Source organism: Dama dama, chromosome 7 (genome assembly GCF_033118175.1).
Source record: "Dama dama isolate Ldn47 chromosome 7, ASM3311817v1, whole genome shotgun sequence".
Taxonomy (NCBI): Eukaryota; Metazoa; Chordata; class Mammalia; order Artiodactyla; family Cervidae; genus Dama; species Dama dama.
The window spans coordinates 5,948,174-5,964,317 of record NC_083687.1 but is presented as its reverse complement, the minus strand read 5'-3'; the positions used below and the strand labels follow the sequence as shown (position 1 = coordinate 5,964,317).

At 40.2% G+C, this 16,144-nt stretch overlaps 1 protein-coding gene across 5 annotated transcripts in view; it reads left to right on the top strand.

Moving 5' to 3' along the window:
• The window catches only part of ZNF451 (zinc finger protein 451), a 126,776-nt gene that overhangs the window by 79,386 nt on the left and 31,246 nt on the right, over window positions 1–16,144 (top strand). For all 5 annotated transcript variants that reach the window (XM_061146334.1, XM_061146333.1, XM_061146332.1 and 2 more), the window contains exons 10-11: window positions 2,066–3,645; window positions 5,341–5,484. In XM_061146334.1, the coding sequence (XP_061002317.1) occupies window positions 2,066–3,645; window positions 5,341–5,484 (1,724 nt within the window). The remainder of the gene's footprint in view (window positions 1–2,065; window positions 3,646–5,340; window positions 5,485–16,144) is intronic.

The following is a 16,144-nucleotide window of genomic DNA, read 5'->3' as shown; positions in this document are numbered from 1 at the left end:
GGAGGAGAAGGTTAAGATAGAATGTTGGCTTTGAGTCAGCTAGCATGGAAAGTATGACAGACGTGTGAAAAGTTGCATGTCAATCAAAGGCCAAATTGATCAAATAATGGAGTGTGATGTTTTTGTCTTTACAATGAAAATTATCAAGGAATATACAAAAGTAATGAGAGTATAATGAGCCCTAATGCATCTGTCACTAGGCTTCAGTAGCTGTCACTACATGACACTGTCATCCCTGTGAATTTTTACTTTTGAGGCACATCTTGTCATTTAATCTGTAAATACTCCAGGATATACCTAGGAATGATAAGCACTTTTTTTTTTTTTTTAAAGAAAAATAACTGTAATACCATGATACCTGAAAAACTAGTTTTTTAATATCATCAAACATCTAATCAGTTATCAAATTTTCCCTGGTCACTTCATGAAGTTTTTTACATTTGGTTTGTTGGAATCATAATTCAAAGACTGTACTTTGCATTTGATGCTCTCTTAGGTCTCCCCCCTTCTTATTTCTTTAAAATGCATTAAAAGTTTGTATCTAATAAGTGATATAGTTGCATTTGTTTACTTAGAACAATTGTTTTCACAAACTTTCAAGTAAAATACATTCTCAAAAAAACAGGCAGCTGAGTATAATTACTCCGTATAAACTCCATGTAATTACTGATGTTAACAGTCCTAGTTCTGACTTGTATTTCTTGAGTTCATGAGTTCAAATCCTCATTCTGCCAGGATTTTTATTCTTAATTTTTTCATGGAAAATTTCACTGTATGCATGTCAACAGACTAGTATAGTGAACCCTATTTATCCAACTTTGATAATGCACAACACTGCCATTCTTACACATCTGTATGCACCTTACCACGCTTAATGATTGTTTATAGTTCTTTGTTTCTGACATATTATTTCAATTTATTGAAGTATACAAATCTTAACCTTTGATTTTTTTTCATGTGTTTTTCATTTCTAGCCCTCTGCCCCCTTAACCTTTATGATTTGTAGACTGGATATAGCTGTCAGCCCATCCTTCCCTTCCTGGTCATCTCCCGCCCTCTCATCCCCATGCAGTCTGTTGCGATATTTTTCCTCCCTTACATTGATTTATCTCCTCTAGATCTTCATGTAGATGGAATCATGTATATAGTATGCACTCTTTTGTGTTTGTCATAGTATCTGTAAGATTCATCCATGTTGTTTAGTTCATTGTTCTTTTTTTATTTGTGAGTAGTAGTCTATTGTATGAATATAGCACAATTTGCATATTCCTTCTCATGTTGGTGGACCTTTGGATTTTTTTCAGTTTTTAGCTGTTGTGAATAAAGCTATTATGTACATTTTATACAAAGTATTTTATAGACATATGTTTTCATTTCTCTTGGATAAATATCTAGGATTGGAATTGCGAGATCAAAGAGTAGATGTGTATTTAATTTTATAAGTCTCTACTCGACATTTTCCCAGTGTGTACTGGTGCATGTTCTACCAACCAGATGTGAGAGTTGCAGTTTCTGTACATCCTTGCCAAGGTTTGCTGTTGCCAATCTTGTTTCATTTTAGTTGTTCTTTTGAGAGTCTCGTTGTGGTTTTAATCTGGATTTCCCTGATGAACAGTGATGTTGGACACTTTTTAGTGTAAAAGCAACCGTGAGCATGGCATGTTCCTGACGTAAAATCAGTCCATTCTTAAAGAGCAGGCCCCAGGTTGTTGAGAATGTCACTGTCTTGTTGCTCTGTACTGTTGAACTTACCGTAGAAAAGTTAGTTACCTGCTTGTCTCATAACGTTTCTGTCAGTGCATTTTACATTGTTTCTACTTTTCTAAAATTTGTCTGGATTTAAAAAAAAATTTTGATTCTAGTTTTATCCTTTGGTATATGGATTAAAACCAGACAAAATCTAGGTAATGTTCAGGTAGATAGGATATTATTATATCATCTGTCTCTTTGTTGAAAAACAATTTTTAGTGCTTATGTACACATGTTTACTTAATAATTACTACAATAAAAAGCAGAGGTACTGCATTTAGAAATACTTACAAGTTTATCTTTTTATCCAATTTAGAGTTCGTTGTCGAAATGCTGGTCCTGTAGCTCTAGCTGAGAAGAGCATTGCTCAGGTGGCAGAGAAATTCCTACTGAGAGGTTACTGTCCACATTGCAACCATGTCTTTGTGGATGAAACCAGTACCTGGAATCACAAGCAGAATTCAGGACACAAAGTCCGAGTCATTAACTCAATGGAAGAATCAATCTTACTTTATTGCCACAGCAGTGAAGGGAACAAACCTCCTTCTGACTTGCACCTGTTGCAAGATGAGTCAAAATTTTCATCACTGAAAAGAAATATGTCCTCTCAAGAATCTAGCTCACAGGATTGCAGCACTGTTCCAAAAAAGAAGATGAATTTAGGAGTTAAAAGCCATGGGGGTGTGGTTTGTTTTCAGAAGGAAAGGTCACTTGTTAAAACCTGGTTTTGTGAATGCCGTCAACGCTTCCTGAGTGAAGATGCAGTAGAAAAGCATGTTTTCTCAGCAAACACAATGTGTTACAAGTGTGTGGTCTGTGGGAAGGTGTGTGAAGATTTGGGAGTCATCCGTTTACACATGAGCCGCATTCATGGAGGGGCACATTTAAATAACTTTCTTTTCTGGTGTCGGACATGCAAAAAGGAGTTGAGGAGGAAAGAGGCTATAATGGCCCATGTGACTGAGTTTCACAGTGGACACAGGTATTTTTATGAGACGGATGAGGTGGAAGGTGACACTTTGCCATCATCCTCTACAGCACTGAGGAGTGATCTGACTGCTGAGAATCCTTCAGCTATTACTATTGTTGGTCACTCCCCAGCAAGCAGTCCTCCAAGGGGTAAATGGCAATGCCGAATTTGTGAAGATATGTTTGACTCCCAAGAATGCGTAAAGCAACACTGCATGTCTTTAACAAGTCACCAGTTTCACAGGTACAGCTGCACCCATTGCAAAAAGACTTTTCACAAGATGGAAACATTACACCGACATTGCCAAGATGAGCACAACAGTGAGGTAAAGATGAAGTACTTTTGCGGGCTCTGCGATCTGAGTTTTAACATGGAAGATGAGTTTTTGACTCATTATAAGGAGCACCACAGCACAGACTATGTATTTGTGTCAGAAAAAACAGAACCTTCCATTAAAACGGAGAGTGATTTTCCAGTAATAGAGACGGGTAATCTGCTGACCTGCGGCTGCCGCGAGAGCTACCTCTGCAAAGTCAACAGGCGGGAGGACCACGGCCGCTGTCTGCAGACCCTGCTGGGCCAGGGCCGCCTGTGGTTCCGCTGTGGCGCTTGCTCAGCCACGACTCAGAGCCTCGGTGACCTGCACACGCACGTGCGCCAGGTGCATGCGGACCTGGAGGCCCCACCGCGGGGCCTCATCAAGTGCGGCACGTGCACCAAGGCCTTCCAGGACCCCGAGAGCGCGCAGCAGCACTTCCACAGGAAGCACTGCTCGCTGCGGGGGCCCGTCGGGGCCTGCCTTGCGGCCGAGCCCAAGAGCCCACCACCCGCCCGGGCAGAGAGGAAGCCCAGACTGACCGCAGGAGGGCTGCAGGCTGCAGAACCAGAGAGAGCCGCTGAGACGGAGCTGAGCGGCCAGAGCGCAGGTGCGTCCCACGTGCTGGTGATTGATAGGTGTGCGCCAGGGGGCAGCCCGCCCGCGGTGGGGTGACACGGGGGTGGATCGGTACTGCCCTGGGTACAGAGATCTGTGTTCCCGCTGCTTCGTGCAACTACCCTCTTAACCTGAGGGGACAAAGAATACCTGTTACACTGATAGGTATTTTAGATAACGTTTTATTTTCTTTTCCAAAAGACTTGGGAATTTTGAAAGATAAGGAAAGTGGATGGTCTTTCTGAAAGTCAGATTTGAAAGTTACACTGCAGGTTACTATCATTTAGACTAAAATTCAGTAAAAAGATAAGTCAGTGATTTCTTTTTGTTTCTGTTTTGGCCTTATTCTATGAGAAATCTTAAAGGTCACTTGAGAGTTTATTTTCGTTCTCCTTTTTGGAAGCAAAGCTTTTACTTAGAGTTAAAATAGCAATTAGAAATAGAGTTTTTAAGTGGAAACAAGAAACCGGGCAGAATACTGAGGTGTGGATTACTCTATAGACTTTCCTTCTATGATAAGACTGAAGAACTCTACAAGAGTGCAATGTTTTTATTTTGTTTAGAAGTATGATTGTTTCCTTTTGAGTATAACTTTAATTATGTATTCTTTTAAATAAAAATTAACTCTCTAAATTATGCAGTGTAGAGTGGAAAAATGAAGATATGTAAAAGTTTCCGCTAATAAAGTATTGTTATGAACTACTGAATTTTTAGACTTGCTCTGTAGCACAGGTAGCTCTTGGCATTACCATTAGGCATGTGTTTTATGATGATTAAATGATGTACTCCAGCCCCATTCAACTCTTCTTCTACCAATGAAACCGTGGCCATACTGTTTAATGTTCTGTTTTTTCCTTTTGGGGAATTTGTGTTGGTCTGTGTTTGACAGGAGGTCATTGTCATATCTAAACCTAAATTACTGAGTATTTTAAGAAGAGAGATAAGAAAATACGTGTTTTAGAAATGAGAAAGAATGGCAGGCTCTTTCTGAGGCAGTCTATTAGGTGGAGTAGGAGCTGTCTGTTTTTAAAAGAATGTTTTAAACATTCAGGGTTTTCATTGCTACCGGGAAACTGTAAGACCCTGTCAAAGTAGAGAGGTGTGACAGGAGGGAAGAGGAGAGGGAACAAGAGCTGGAGAGGGTCAGGGCAGAGAGGCCCTGGGGGAGCAGAGAAGAGGTGTCTTTGGAGGGAGACGCCCAGGAGCAGTGTGTGGGTGGGCTCGTGTCTGCATAGAGCCAGCATAGCATATGCATAGCATATAGCAGTATGCATAGCATAGAGCCAAAGGCGTGCCATCCACGTTAGGAAAAGAACAGACTCCTGGTAGCAAGAAAGTTCTTAGCAAGTAACGTCTAAAGTTTATTTTGATGAGTAGTGCGAGTTTTAGTTATTTAGCCTTAAAGCTTGGTCTTCTAGATCTTCCAGTACACTAATTTTTAAAAAATATTCCCTTTATAAATGACTTTTGAAGAAAGCCAGGATCAGTGGCACATATTTGTAGAAAGGACAATTATTTATGAAATATTCAAAATATTTTTATCTGATATAAATATACTGTGTCATTTGGATTTCACAACATGGCTTAGACAGAAGTAAAAAACATGCAAGATTAATGTTAAGTTGACAAGTTGAAAAGCTTTTAGCTAATTCTTCTCAAATTCCTGTCGATGTGTCTTTTTTCTCAGATGAAGAGGTTGTTGAGCTCCCAGACTTGGATTACCTGCGAACTATGACTCACATAGTCTTTGTCGACTTTGATAACTGGTCCAACTTTTTTGGTCACCTACCAGGGCATCTTAACCAAGGAACATTTATTTGGGGCTTTCAAGGTATGGCAATAAGAAAAACATTTGAGGCAACCTCTCCCACTCCCTACACACACCTTAGAATATGTTTTACTTTAAAAGGACTCTTCTTGGGGCTTCTCTGGTGAAAGGACTCTTCTTGGGGCTTCTCTGGTGGTCCAGTGGCTAAGACTCCATGCTCCCAATGCCAGAGGCTGGGGTTCGATCCCTGGGCAGGGAACTAGATCCCGCATGCCGCAACTAAGGGTTTGCATACTGCAGCTGAAGATTCCGAGTGCTGCAGCTGAGACCTGGTGCAGCCAAATAAAAAAAAAATAAATAAAAGGACTCTTCTTGGACCTTCCTGAATAGGAGGTAGAAACAAAATTGAAGTTTTGTCACCTTGCTTTATAGTTACAGTCCTAGAATATTTTTCTCCTTGCATTTCTCTGTGATAGGTGTTAACTCTTTTTGGTGGACCCACAGTTTATAGATCTTTAGCTGCAGATTGAAAGAGCCTTTTTTATTCACTGCCTACAGTAGGCCAAGAACTGTTGTTGTGTTTTTTTTTAAAAGAAAAATAGTCGCTCAGTTGTGTCTGATTCTTTGTGATCCAATGGAGTGTCACTAGCCAGTCTCCTCTGTCTGTGGAATTCTCCAGGAATTCTCCAAGAATACTGGAGTGGGTAGCCATTTCCCTTCTGCAGGGGATTTTCCTGACCGAGGGATTGAACCTGGGTTTCCTGCAATGCAGGCAAATTCTTTACCACCTGAACCACCAGGGGAGCCCATGCTTACTGATTATTACAGTTTTCTCCCTTTAAATATAAGGAATTAGGCTGAGAAGTTTATTTTTTTTTTTTGCAAAGTATAAAAATAAAATAATAGAGTTAGCTTTTGAACTTGGACCTTGTAGCTACAGAATTACTGTGTTTCCTACATAACTGCCTCTTCAGTTCTTCCTTACTGTTTATAAATGTGCATCTTTGTATAAATCTCCCATTCAGGCACTAACCAGGTTCAGCTTCTGAGATGACATGAGATCGGGTGCATGCAGGTTGGTTTGGCCATACACTAAATCTCTTTATAAGCCATTGACCAAACCTGGGAGAGATACTTCTCTTTGATTAACTGAGATTTAGTACAGTGAGCCTCTTACGTATAGGCACACCCTGTAGATACTGCAGTTTCAATTCCAGACCGCTGCAAGTCACATGAATTTTTTGGTTTCTCTATGCATATAAAAGTCATGTTTACACTATACTGTAGTCTGTTAAGTGGGCAAGAACATTATGTCTTAAAATGTCTTAATTGACAGACATCTTATTGCTATAAAATGCTGTTACCTTAGCCTTCAGTGAGTCATAATCTTTCAGCTGGCGGGGGTGATATCTTGCCTCCATGTTGATGGCTGTTGACTGATCTGGGTGGTGGTTGCTGAAGGTTGGGACAGCTGTGGCAATTTCTTAAAATGAGACAGCAATCAAGTTTGCTGCATTGACTGACTATTCCTTTCATGAATGATTTCTTTGTAGTCTGCAGTGCTGTGTGATAGCATTTTACCCACAGTAGAACTTCTTTCAAAACTGGAATCGATCCTCTGAAACCCTGCTGCTGTTTTATCAATTAAGTTTATGTAACATTCCAAATCCTTACTTGTCATTTCAACAGTCATCACAGCATCTTCACTAGGGTAGATTCCTTCTCAAGAAACCACTTTTCTTGCTCATCATCCATTAAAGGTTTATCATGAGATTGCAGCAGTTCAGTCACATCTTCAGACTCTACTTCTAATTCTAGTTCTCTTGCTCTTTCCACCACATCTGCAGTTCCCTTCTCTACTGAGATCTTGAACCCCTCAAGTCATCCGTGAGAGTTGGAATCAACTTCTTCCAAGTTCTTCCAGCAACTCCTGTTGCTGTTGGTATTTTGACCTCTTCACATCTTCCCAATCACGAGTTTTTTTTTTAACTTTAAAATTTTCATTTTGTATTGGTGTGTAGCCAATTAACAATGTTGTGGTAGTCTCAAGTGAACAGCAAAGGGACTCAGCCATGCATATACACGTATCCATTCTCCCCCAAGACCTCCTCCCTTCCTGGCTGGCACACACAGCATTGAGCGGTGTTCCACGTGCTATACAGGAGTTCCTGCAGGTTATCCATTTTAAACAGCAGTTTGTACACACCCTTCCCAAAGTCCCTAACTGTCCCTTTCCCCGGCAACCGTAAGTTCGTTTTCTAACTCTGAGTCTCTTTCTGTTTTGTAAGCAAGTTCATTTGTATCGTTTCTTTTTAGATTCCACATGTAAGGGATGTCATACAGTATTTCTCCTCTGTCTGACAGACTTCACTCAGGATGGCATTCTATAGGTCCATCCATGTTGCTGCAAATGGCATTATTTCACTGTTTTTAATGGCTGAGTAATACACCATTGTATATATGTACCACATCTTGTGTAGCTGTTCCTCTGTTGATTGACGTTTAGGTTGCTTTCATGTCTTGGCTATTGTAAACAGTGCTGCAGTGAGTGAAGGACAGGGGTGCATGTCTCCTTTCAGATTGTGTTTTTCTCCAGCTTTTTGCCCAGGAGTGGGATTGCAGGGTCATATGGTAGCTCTGTTCACTTTTTTCAGGAACCTCCATACTGTTATCCATACTGGTCGTACCAGTTTACATTGCAGCCGAGAGTATAACAGGGTTCCCTTTTCACCACCCTCTTTCCAGCAGTTGTTTGTGCGTTTTTTGAAGATAACTGTTGTCACTGGTGTGAGGTGATACCTCATTGTAGTTTTCATTTGCATTTCTCTAATACTTAGAGATGCTGAACATCTTTTCATAGGCCTATCTGTATGTCCTCATTGGAGAAATGTATATTCAGGTCTTCTGCCCATTTTTTGAGTGGGTTATTTGTTTTGATGCTGTTAAGCATCATAAAATATAAATTTTGGAGACTAATCCCTTATCAGTCACATCATTTGCAAATATTTTCTCCCATTCTGTGGGTTGTCTTTCATTTTGTTTATTGTTCCCTTTGCTGTGCAAAAGTTTTTGAGTTTAAGTAGGTTGCATTTGTTTATTTTTGTTTTTATATCATTATTCTGGCAGATGGATCAAAGAAGATGCTGCTGTGATTTATGTTAGAGCATGTTCTGCCTATGTTTTCCTCTAAGAGTTTTATATAGTCTGGTCTCACATTAAGATTTAATCCATTTTGAGCTTATTTTTGCATATGGAATTAAGGAATGAGCTAATTTAATTTTTTTACTGTCCAGTTTTCCCAGCACCATTTGTTGCAGAGACTGTCTTTCCGCCATTGTGTAAACTTGCCTCCTTTGTCATGGGTTAGCTGGCCAGAAGTGTTTGGGCTTATTTCTGGGTTTCTGTCCTGTCCGTTGATGTCTGTTTCTGTATTTATGCCAGTACCGTACTGCTTTGACAACTGTAACTGCATTGTTGTTCAGTTGCTCAGTCGTGTACAGCTCTTGGCAACCCCACAGACTGCAGCTCACCAGGTTTTCCTGTCCTTCAGTATCTCCCAGAGTTTGTTCAAACTCATAGCCATTGAGTTGGTGATACATTCCAACCATCTCATCCTCTCTCATCCCCTTCTCTTCCCACCTTCATTCTTTCCCAGCATCAGGGTCTTTTCCGATGAGTTGACCCTTTGCATCAGGTGCCCAAAGTATTGGAGCTTCAACTTCAGCATCAGTCCTTCCAATGAATATTTAGGGTTGATTCCCTTTAGGATTGACTAGTTCAATCTCCTCACTGTCCAAGGGACTCTCGAGAATCTTCTCCACCACCACAATTAGAAAGCATCAATACTTTGGAGCTCGGCCTTCTTTATGGCCCAACTCTCACATCCATACATGACCACTGGAAAAACCATAGCCTTGACTAGACAGACCTTTGTCAGCAGAGAGATGTCACTGATTTTTTTTTTTTTTTTATTAGTTGGAGGCCAATCACTTCACAACATTTCAGTGGGTTTTGTCATACATTGATATGAATCAGCCATGGATTTACACGTATTCCCCATCCCGATCCCCGCTCCCACCTCCCTCTCCACCCGATTCCTCTGGGTCTTCCCAGTGCACCAGGCCGGAGCACTTGTCTCATGCATCCCACCTGGGCTGGTGATCTGTTTCACCATAGATAGTATACATGCTGTTCTTTTGAAATATCCCACCCTCACCTTCTCCCACAGAGTCCAAAAGTCTGTTCTGTATTTCTGTGTCTCTTTTTCTGTTTTGCATATAGGGTTATCATTACCATCTTTCTAAATTCCATATATATGTGTTAGTATGCTGTAATGATCTTTATCTTTCTGGCTTACTTCACTCTGTATAAGGGGCTCCAGCTTCATCCATCTCATTAGGACTGGTTCAAATGAATTCTTTTTAACGGCTGAGTAATATTCCATGGTGTATATGTACCACAGCTTCCTTATCCATTCCTTATCCATAATATGCTGTCTAAGTTTGTCATAGCTTTTCTTCCCAGGAGCAAGTGTCTTTTAATTTCATGGCTGCAGTCACTGTTCACAGTGATTTTGGAGCCTAGGAAAAAAATCTGTCACACTTTCCATTTTTACTCCATCTGTTTGCCATGAAGTGATAGGACTGGATACTATGATCTTAGTTTTCTGTATTCTGGGTTTTAAGCCAGCTTTTTTCACTCTCTCACACTCATCAAGAGTCTCTCTAGTTCCTCTTCACTTTTTGCCATTAGGGTGGTATCATCTGCATATCTGAGGTTGTTGATATTTCTCCCTGTGATCTTGATTCTGTCTTGTGATTCATGCAGCCCATATTTTGCATGATGTATTTACTAATGTGGGCAGGAATCCCTTAGAAGAAATGGAGTAGCCATCATAGTCAAGAGAAGAGTCTGAAATGCAGTACTTGGATGCAATCTCAACGACGACAGAATGATCTCTGTTCGCTTCCAAGGCAAACCATTCAATATCACAGGAATCCAAGTCTATTCCCCGATGAGTAATGCTGAAGAAGCTGAAGTTCAACAGTTTTATGAAGACCTAGAAAACATTCTAGAACTAACACCCAAAAAAGATGTCCTCTTCATTATAGGGGACTGGAATGAAAAAGTAGGAAGTCAAGAAACACCTGGAGTAACAGGCAAATTTGGCCTTGGAATACACAATGAAGCAGGGCAAAGGCGAATAGAGTTTTGGCAAGAGAACGCACTGATCATAGCAAACACCCTCTTCCAACAGCACAAGAGAAGACTCTACACATGGACATCACCAGATGGCCAACACCGAAATCAGATAGATTATATTCTTTGTAGCCAAAGATGAAGATCTATATGGTCAGCAAAAAACAAGACCGGGAGCTGACTGTGGATCAGACCATGAACTCCTTATTGCCAAATTCAGACCTAAATTGAAGAAAGTAGGGAAAACCAGTAGACAATTCATGTATGACCTAAATCAAATCCCTTACAATTATACAATGGAAGTGACAAATAGATTCAGGAGATTAGATGTGATAGGCAGACTGCCTCAAGAACTATGGATGGAGGTTCATGACATTCTGTAGCAGGCAGGGGTCAAGATCATTCCCAAGGAAAAGAAATGCAAAGAGGCAAAAGGGTTGTCTGACGAGGCCTTACAAATAGCTGTGAATAGAAGAGAAGCGAAAAACAAAGGAGAAAAGGAAGGATATACCCATTTGAATGCAGAGTTCCAAAGAATAGCAAGGAGAGATAAGAAAGCCTTCCTCAGCGATCCATGCAAAGAAATACAGGAAAACAATAGAATGGGAAAGACTAGAGATCTCTTCAAGAAAATCAGAGATACCACGGGAACATTTTATGCAAAGATAGGCTCAATAAAGGACAGAAATGGTATGGACCTGACAGAAGCAGAAGATACTAAAAAGAGGTGGCAAAAATACACAGAAGAACTGTACAAAAAAGATCTTCATGACCCAGGTAATCAGGATGGTGTGATCACTCACCTAGAGCCAGACATCCTGGAATGTGAAGTCAAGTGGGCCTTAGGAAGCATCACTGCGAACAAAGCTAGTGGAGGTGTTGGAATTCCAGCTGAGCTATTTCAAATCCTGAAAAACGATGCTGTTAAAGTGCTGTACTCAGTATGACAGCAAATTTGGAAAACTCAGCAGTGGCTACAGGACTGGAAAAGCTCAGTTTTCATTCCAATCCCAAAGAAAGGCAGTGCCAAGAATGTTCAAACTACTGCACAATTGCACTCATCTCACACGCTAGTAAAGTATTGTTCAAAATTCTTCAAGCCAGGCTTCAGCAATATATGAACCATGAACTTCCAGATGTTCAAGCTGGATTTAGAAAAGGCAGAGGAACCAGAGATCAAATTGCCAGCATCCGCTGAATCATTGAAAAAGCAGGAGAGTTCCAGAAAAGCATCTGTTTCTGCTTTATTGACTGTGCCAAAGCCTTTGACTCTGTGGATCACAACAACTGGAAAATTCTCAAGAGATGGGAATACCAGACCACCTGACCTGCCTCTTGAGAAACCTGTATGCAGGTCAGGAAGCAACAGTTAGAACTGGACATGGAACAACAGACTGGTTCCAAATAGGAAAAGGAGTACGTCAAGGCTGTATATTGTCACCCTGCTTATTTAACTTATATGCAGAGTACATCATGAGAAACACTGGGCTGGAGGAAGCACAAGCTGGAACCAAAATTGCCGGGAGAAATATCAATAACCTCAGATAAGCAGATGACACCACCCTTATGGCAGAAAGTGAAGAGGAACTAAAGAGCCTCTTGATGAAAGTGAAAGAGGAGAGTGAAAAAGTTGGCTTAAAGTTCAGCGTTCAGAAAACTAAGATCATGGCATCCAGTCCTTTCACTTCATGACAAATAGATGGGGAAACAGTGGAAACAGTGCTTGACTCTCTTTTGGGGGAGCTCCAAAATCACTGCAGATGGTGATTGCAGCCAAAAATTAAAAGATGCTTACTCCCTGGAAGGAAAGTTATGACCAACCTAGATAGCATATTAAAAAGCAGAGATATTACTTTGTCAACAAAGGTCCATCTAGTCAAGGATATGGTTTTTCCAGTAGTCATGTATGGATGTGAGAGTTGGACTGTAAAGAAAGCTGAGTGCCAAAGAATTGATGCTTTTGAACTGTGGTATTGGAGAAGACTCTTGAGAGTCCCTTGGACTGCAAGGAGATCCAACCAGTCCATCCTAAAAGAGATCAGTCTTGAATGTCCATTGGAAGGACTGATGGTAAAAGCTGAAACTCCAATACTTTGGCCACGTGATGCGAAGAGCTGACTCATTTGAAAAGACCCTGATGCTGGGAAAGATTGAAGGCCAGAGGAGAAGGGGACGACAAAAGATGAGATTGTTGGATGGCATCACCGACTCAGTGGACATGAGTTTGGGTAAACTCTAGGAGCTGGTGATGGACAGGGAGGCCTGATGTGCTGCGGTCCATGGGGTCGCAAAGAGTCGGACACGACTGAGCAACTGAACTGAACTCTGCATATAAAATAAATAAGCAGAGTGACAACATACAGAGTTGTCATACTCCATTCCCAGTTTTGAGCCAGTCTTTTGTCCCATGTCCAGTTCTAACTGTTGCTTCTTGACCTGCCTTGCAGGTTTCTCAGGAGGTAGGTAAGGTGTTCTGGTATTCCTATCTCTTGAAGAATTTTCCACAGTTTCTCGTGATCCATGCAGTCATAGGCTTTATTTATTTATTTTTTTTCTAAATTTTTTTCTTTCATTTTCATTTATTTTTATTAGTTGGAGGCTAATTACTTTACAATATTGTAGTGATTTTTGCCATACATTGACATGAATCAGCCATGGATTTACATGTGTTCAGTCATAGGCTTTAGCATAGTCGATGAAGCAGAAGTAGATGTTTTTCTGGAATTCTCTTGCTTTTTCTATAATCCAGCAGATGGTGGCAATTTGCTCTCTGGTTTCTCTGCCTTTTCTATATCCAGTTTGTACATCTGGAAGTTCTCAGTTAATGTACTGCTGAAGCCTTGCTGGAAGGATTTTGAGCATTATATTACTCTCATGTGAAATGAGTGCAGTTGTGCGGTAGTTTGAACATTTTTGGCATTGCCATTCTTTGGGATTGGAATGAAAACTGACCTTTTCCAATTCTGTGGCCACTGCTGAGTTTTCTAAATTTGCTGACATATTGGGTAAAGTATTTTAACAGCATCATCCTTTAGGATTCGAAATAGCTCAACTGGAATTCCAATACCTCGATTAGCTTTGGTCATAGTTAATGCTTCTTAAGGCCTGTTTGACTTCACACTTTAGGATGTCTGGCTCCATGTAAGTGACCACACCATCATGTTTATCTAAGTCCTTAAGACTTTTTTTGCACAGTTCTTCTGTATTTTTGCCACCTCTTCTTAATCTCTTCTGCTTCTGTTAGTTCCTTACTGTTTCTGTCCTCTATTTTGCCCATCTTTACATGAAATGTTCTCTTGGTATCTCTAATTTTCTTGAAGAGATCTCTAGTTTTTCCCATTCTATTGTTTGCATTGTTCACTTAAGAACATGCTCTTATCCTCCTTTCTGGTCTTTGGAAGTCTGCATTCAGTTGGGTTTATCTTTCCCTTTCTCCTTTGCCTTTTGCTTGTCTTCTTTTCTCAGCTATTTGTATGGCCTTGTCAGATAACCATTTTGCCCTCTTGCATTTCTTTTTCTTTGGGATGGTGTTGGTACCATGTTATGAACCTTTTGTACCTTGTTATGAACCTCCATCTATAGTTCTTCAGACACCCTTCTATCAGATCTAATCCCTTGAATCTATTTTTCAGTTCCACCATATAATCATAAGGAATTTTGTTTAGGTCATACCTGAATGGACTAATTTTCTTACTTTCTTCAATTTAAGCCTGAGTTTTGCAATAAGGAGCTCACGATCTAAGCAGTAGTCAGCTCCTGGTCTTGTTTTTGCTGCCTGTTTAGAGCTTTTCCAACTTTGGCAGCAAAGAATATAATCAGTCTGATTTCTGTATTGACCATCTGGTGATGTCCACACACATTTTAAGATTTTTTGTTCTAATTCTGTGAAAAATGTCTTGATAGGGATTGCACTGAATCTGTAGATTGCTTTGGCAGTATAGTCATTTTTGAGTAAATACTGATTCTTCCAATCTACAAGCATGGTATATCTTCCCATTTGTTTATGTGTTCTTTGATTTCTTTCATCAGCATCTTATAGTTTTTAGAGTACATGTCTTTTGTTTCCTTGGGTAGGTTTATTCCTAGGTTTTTTTTTTTTTTTTTTTTTGATGTTAAGGTAAATGGAATTGCCATATTTAGTATCAGGTCATCTGCAAACTGTGACAGTTTAACTTCTTTTCCAATTTGGAATCCTTTTGTTTCTTTTTCTCACTGATTGCTATAGCTGAGACTTCCAAAACTTTGTTGAATAAAAGTGGCGAGAGTGGACATCGTTGTCTTGTTCCTGATCTTAGAGTGCTTTCAGCTTTTCACCATTGAGTATGATGATGTTAGCTGCACATTTGTCATATATGGCCTTTATTATCGTAAGGAGCCTGGCAGGCTACAGTCCATAGGGTCGCAAAGAGTTGGACACCATTGGGCAATTACACTGCTACTACTGTGTGCCCTCTCTGCCCACTTTCTGGAGTTTTTCCTCATACATGGGTGATGGACTGTGTCGAAAGCTTTTTACTCTGTTGAGATGATCGTATAGTTTTTATTCCCTAGTTTGCTGACGTGGAGTGTCGCATGGATTGATTGGTGGATGCCTTGCATCCCTGGGATGAATCCCACTTGATTGTCATGTATGATCTTTTTAATGTACTGTTGGATACAGATTGGTAGTATTCTGTTGAGAATTTTTGCATCTGTGTTCATCAGTGATTTTGTTGTTGTTTAGTCACTAAGTTGTGTCTGACTCTTTTGCATCCCCATGGACTGTAGCCTGCCAGGCATCTCTGTCCATAGGATTCTCCGGGCATGAATACTGGAGTGAGTGGCTGCTTCCTTCTCCAGGGGATCTTCCCAACCCAGAAATTGAACTTGGGTTTCCTGCATTTGCAGGCAGATTCTTTACCACTGAGCCACTGGGAAAGCACCTCATCAGTGATACTGGCCTGTAATTCTGTAATTTTCTTGTGGTATCTTTGTCTGGTTTTGGTATCAGGGTGATGGTGGCCTCATAAAATTAGTTTGGAAGTTTTCCTTCCTCTCCCCTTTTTTGAAACAAGTGTCAGAAGGATAGGTGTTAACTCTTCTCTAAATGATAAAATTTGACTATGAAGCTGTCAGGTCCTGGAGTTTTGTTTGTTGGGAGGTTTTTAATCATGGTTTCAATTTCAGTACTTGTGATTGGCTTGCTCATATTTTCTGTTTATTCCTGGTTATGTCTAGGGAGACTGTACCTTTCTAAGAATTTCTCCATTTCTACCAGGTTGTCCATTTTATTGGCATGCAATTCTTCATAGTAATCTCTTATGACCCTTGACATTTCTGTGGAGTCAGTTGTAACTTTTCCTTTTTCAGGTTTGATTTTATTGATTTGACTCCTCTCTTTTTTTTTTTTTTGATGAGTCTGGCTAAAGGTTTTTCAATTTTTACCTTTTCAAAGACCCAGCTTTTAGTTTCATTGATCTTTGTGATTGTTTTATTTGTTTCTATTTCATTTATTTTTGCTTGGATCTTTATTATTTTCTTCCTC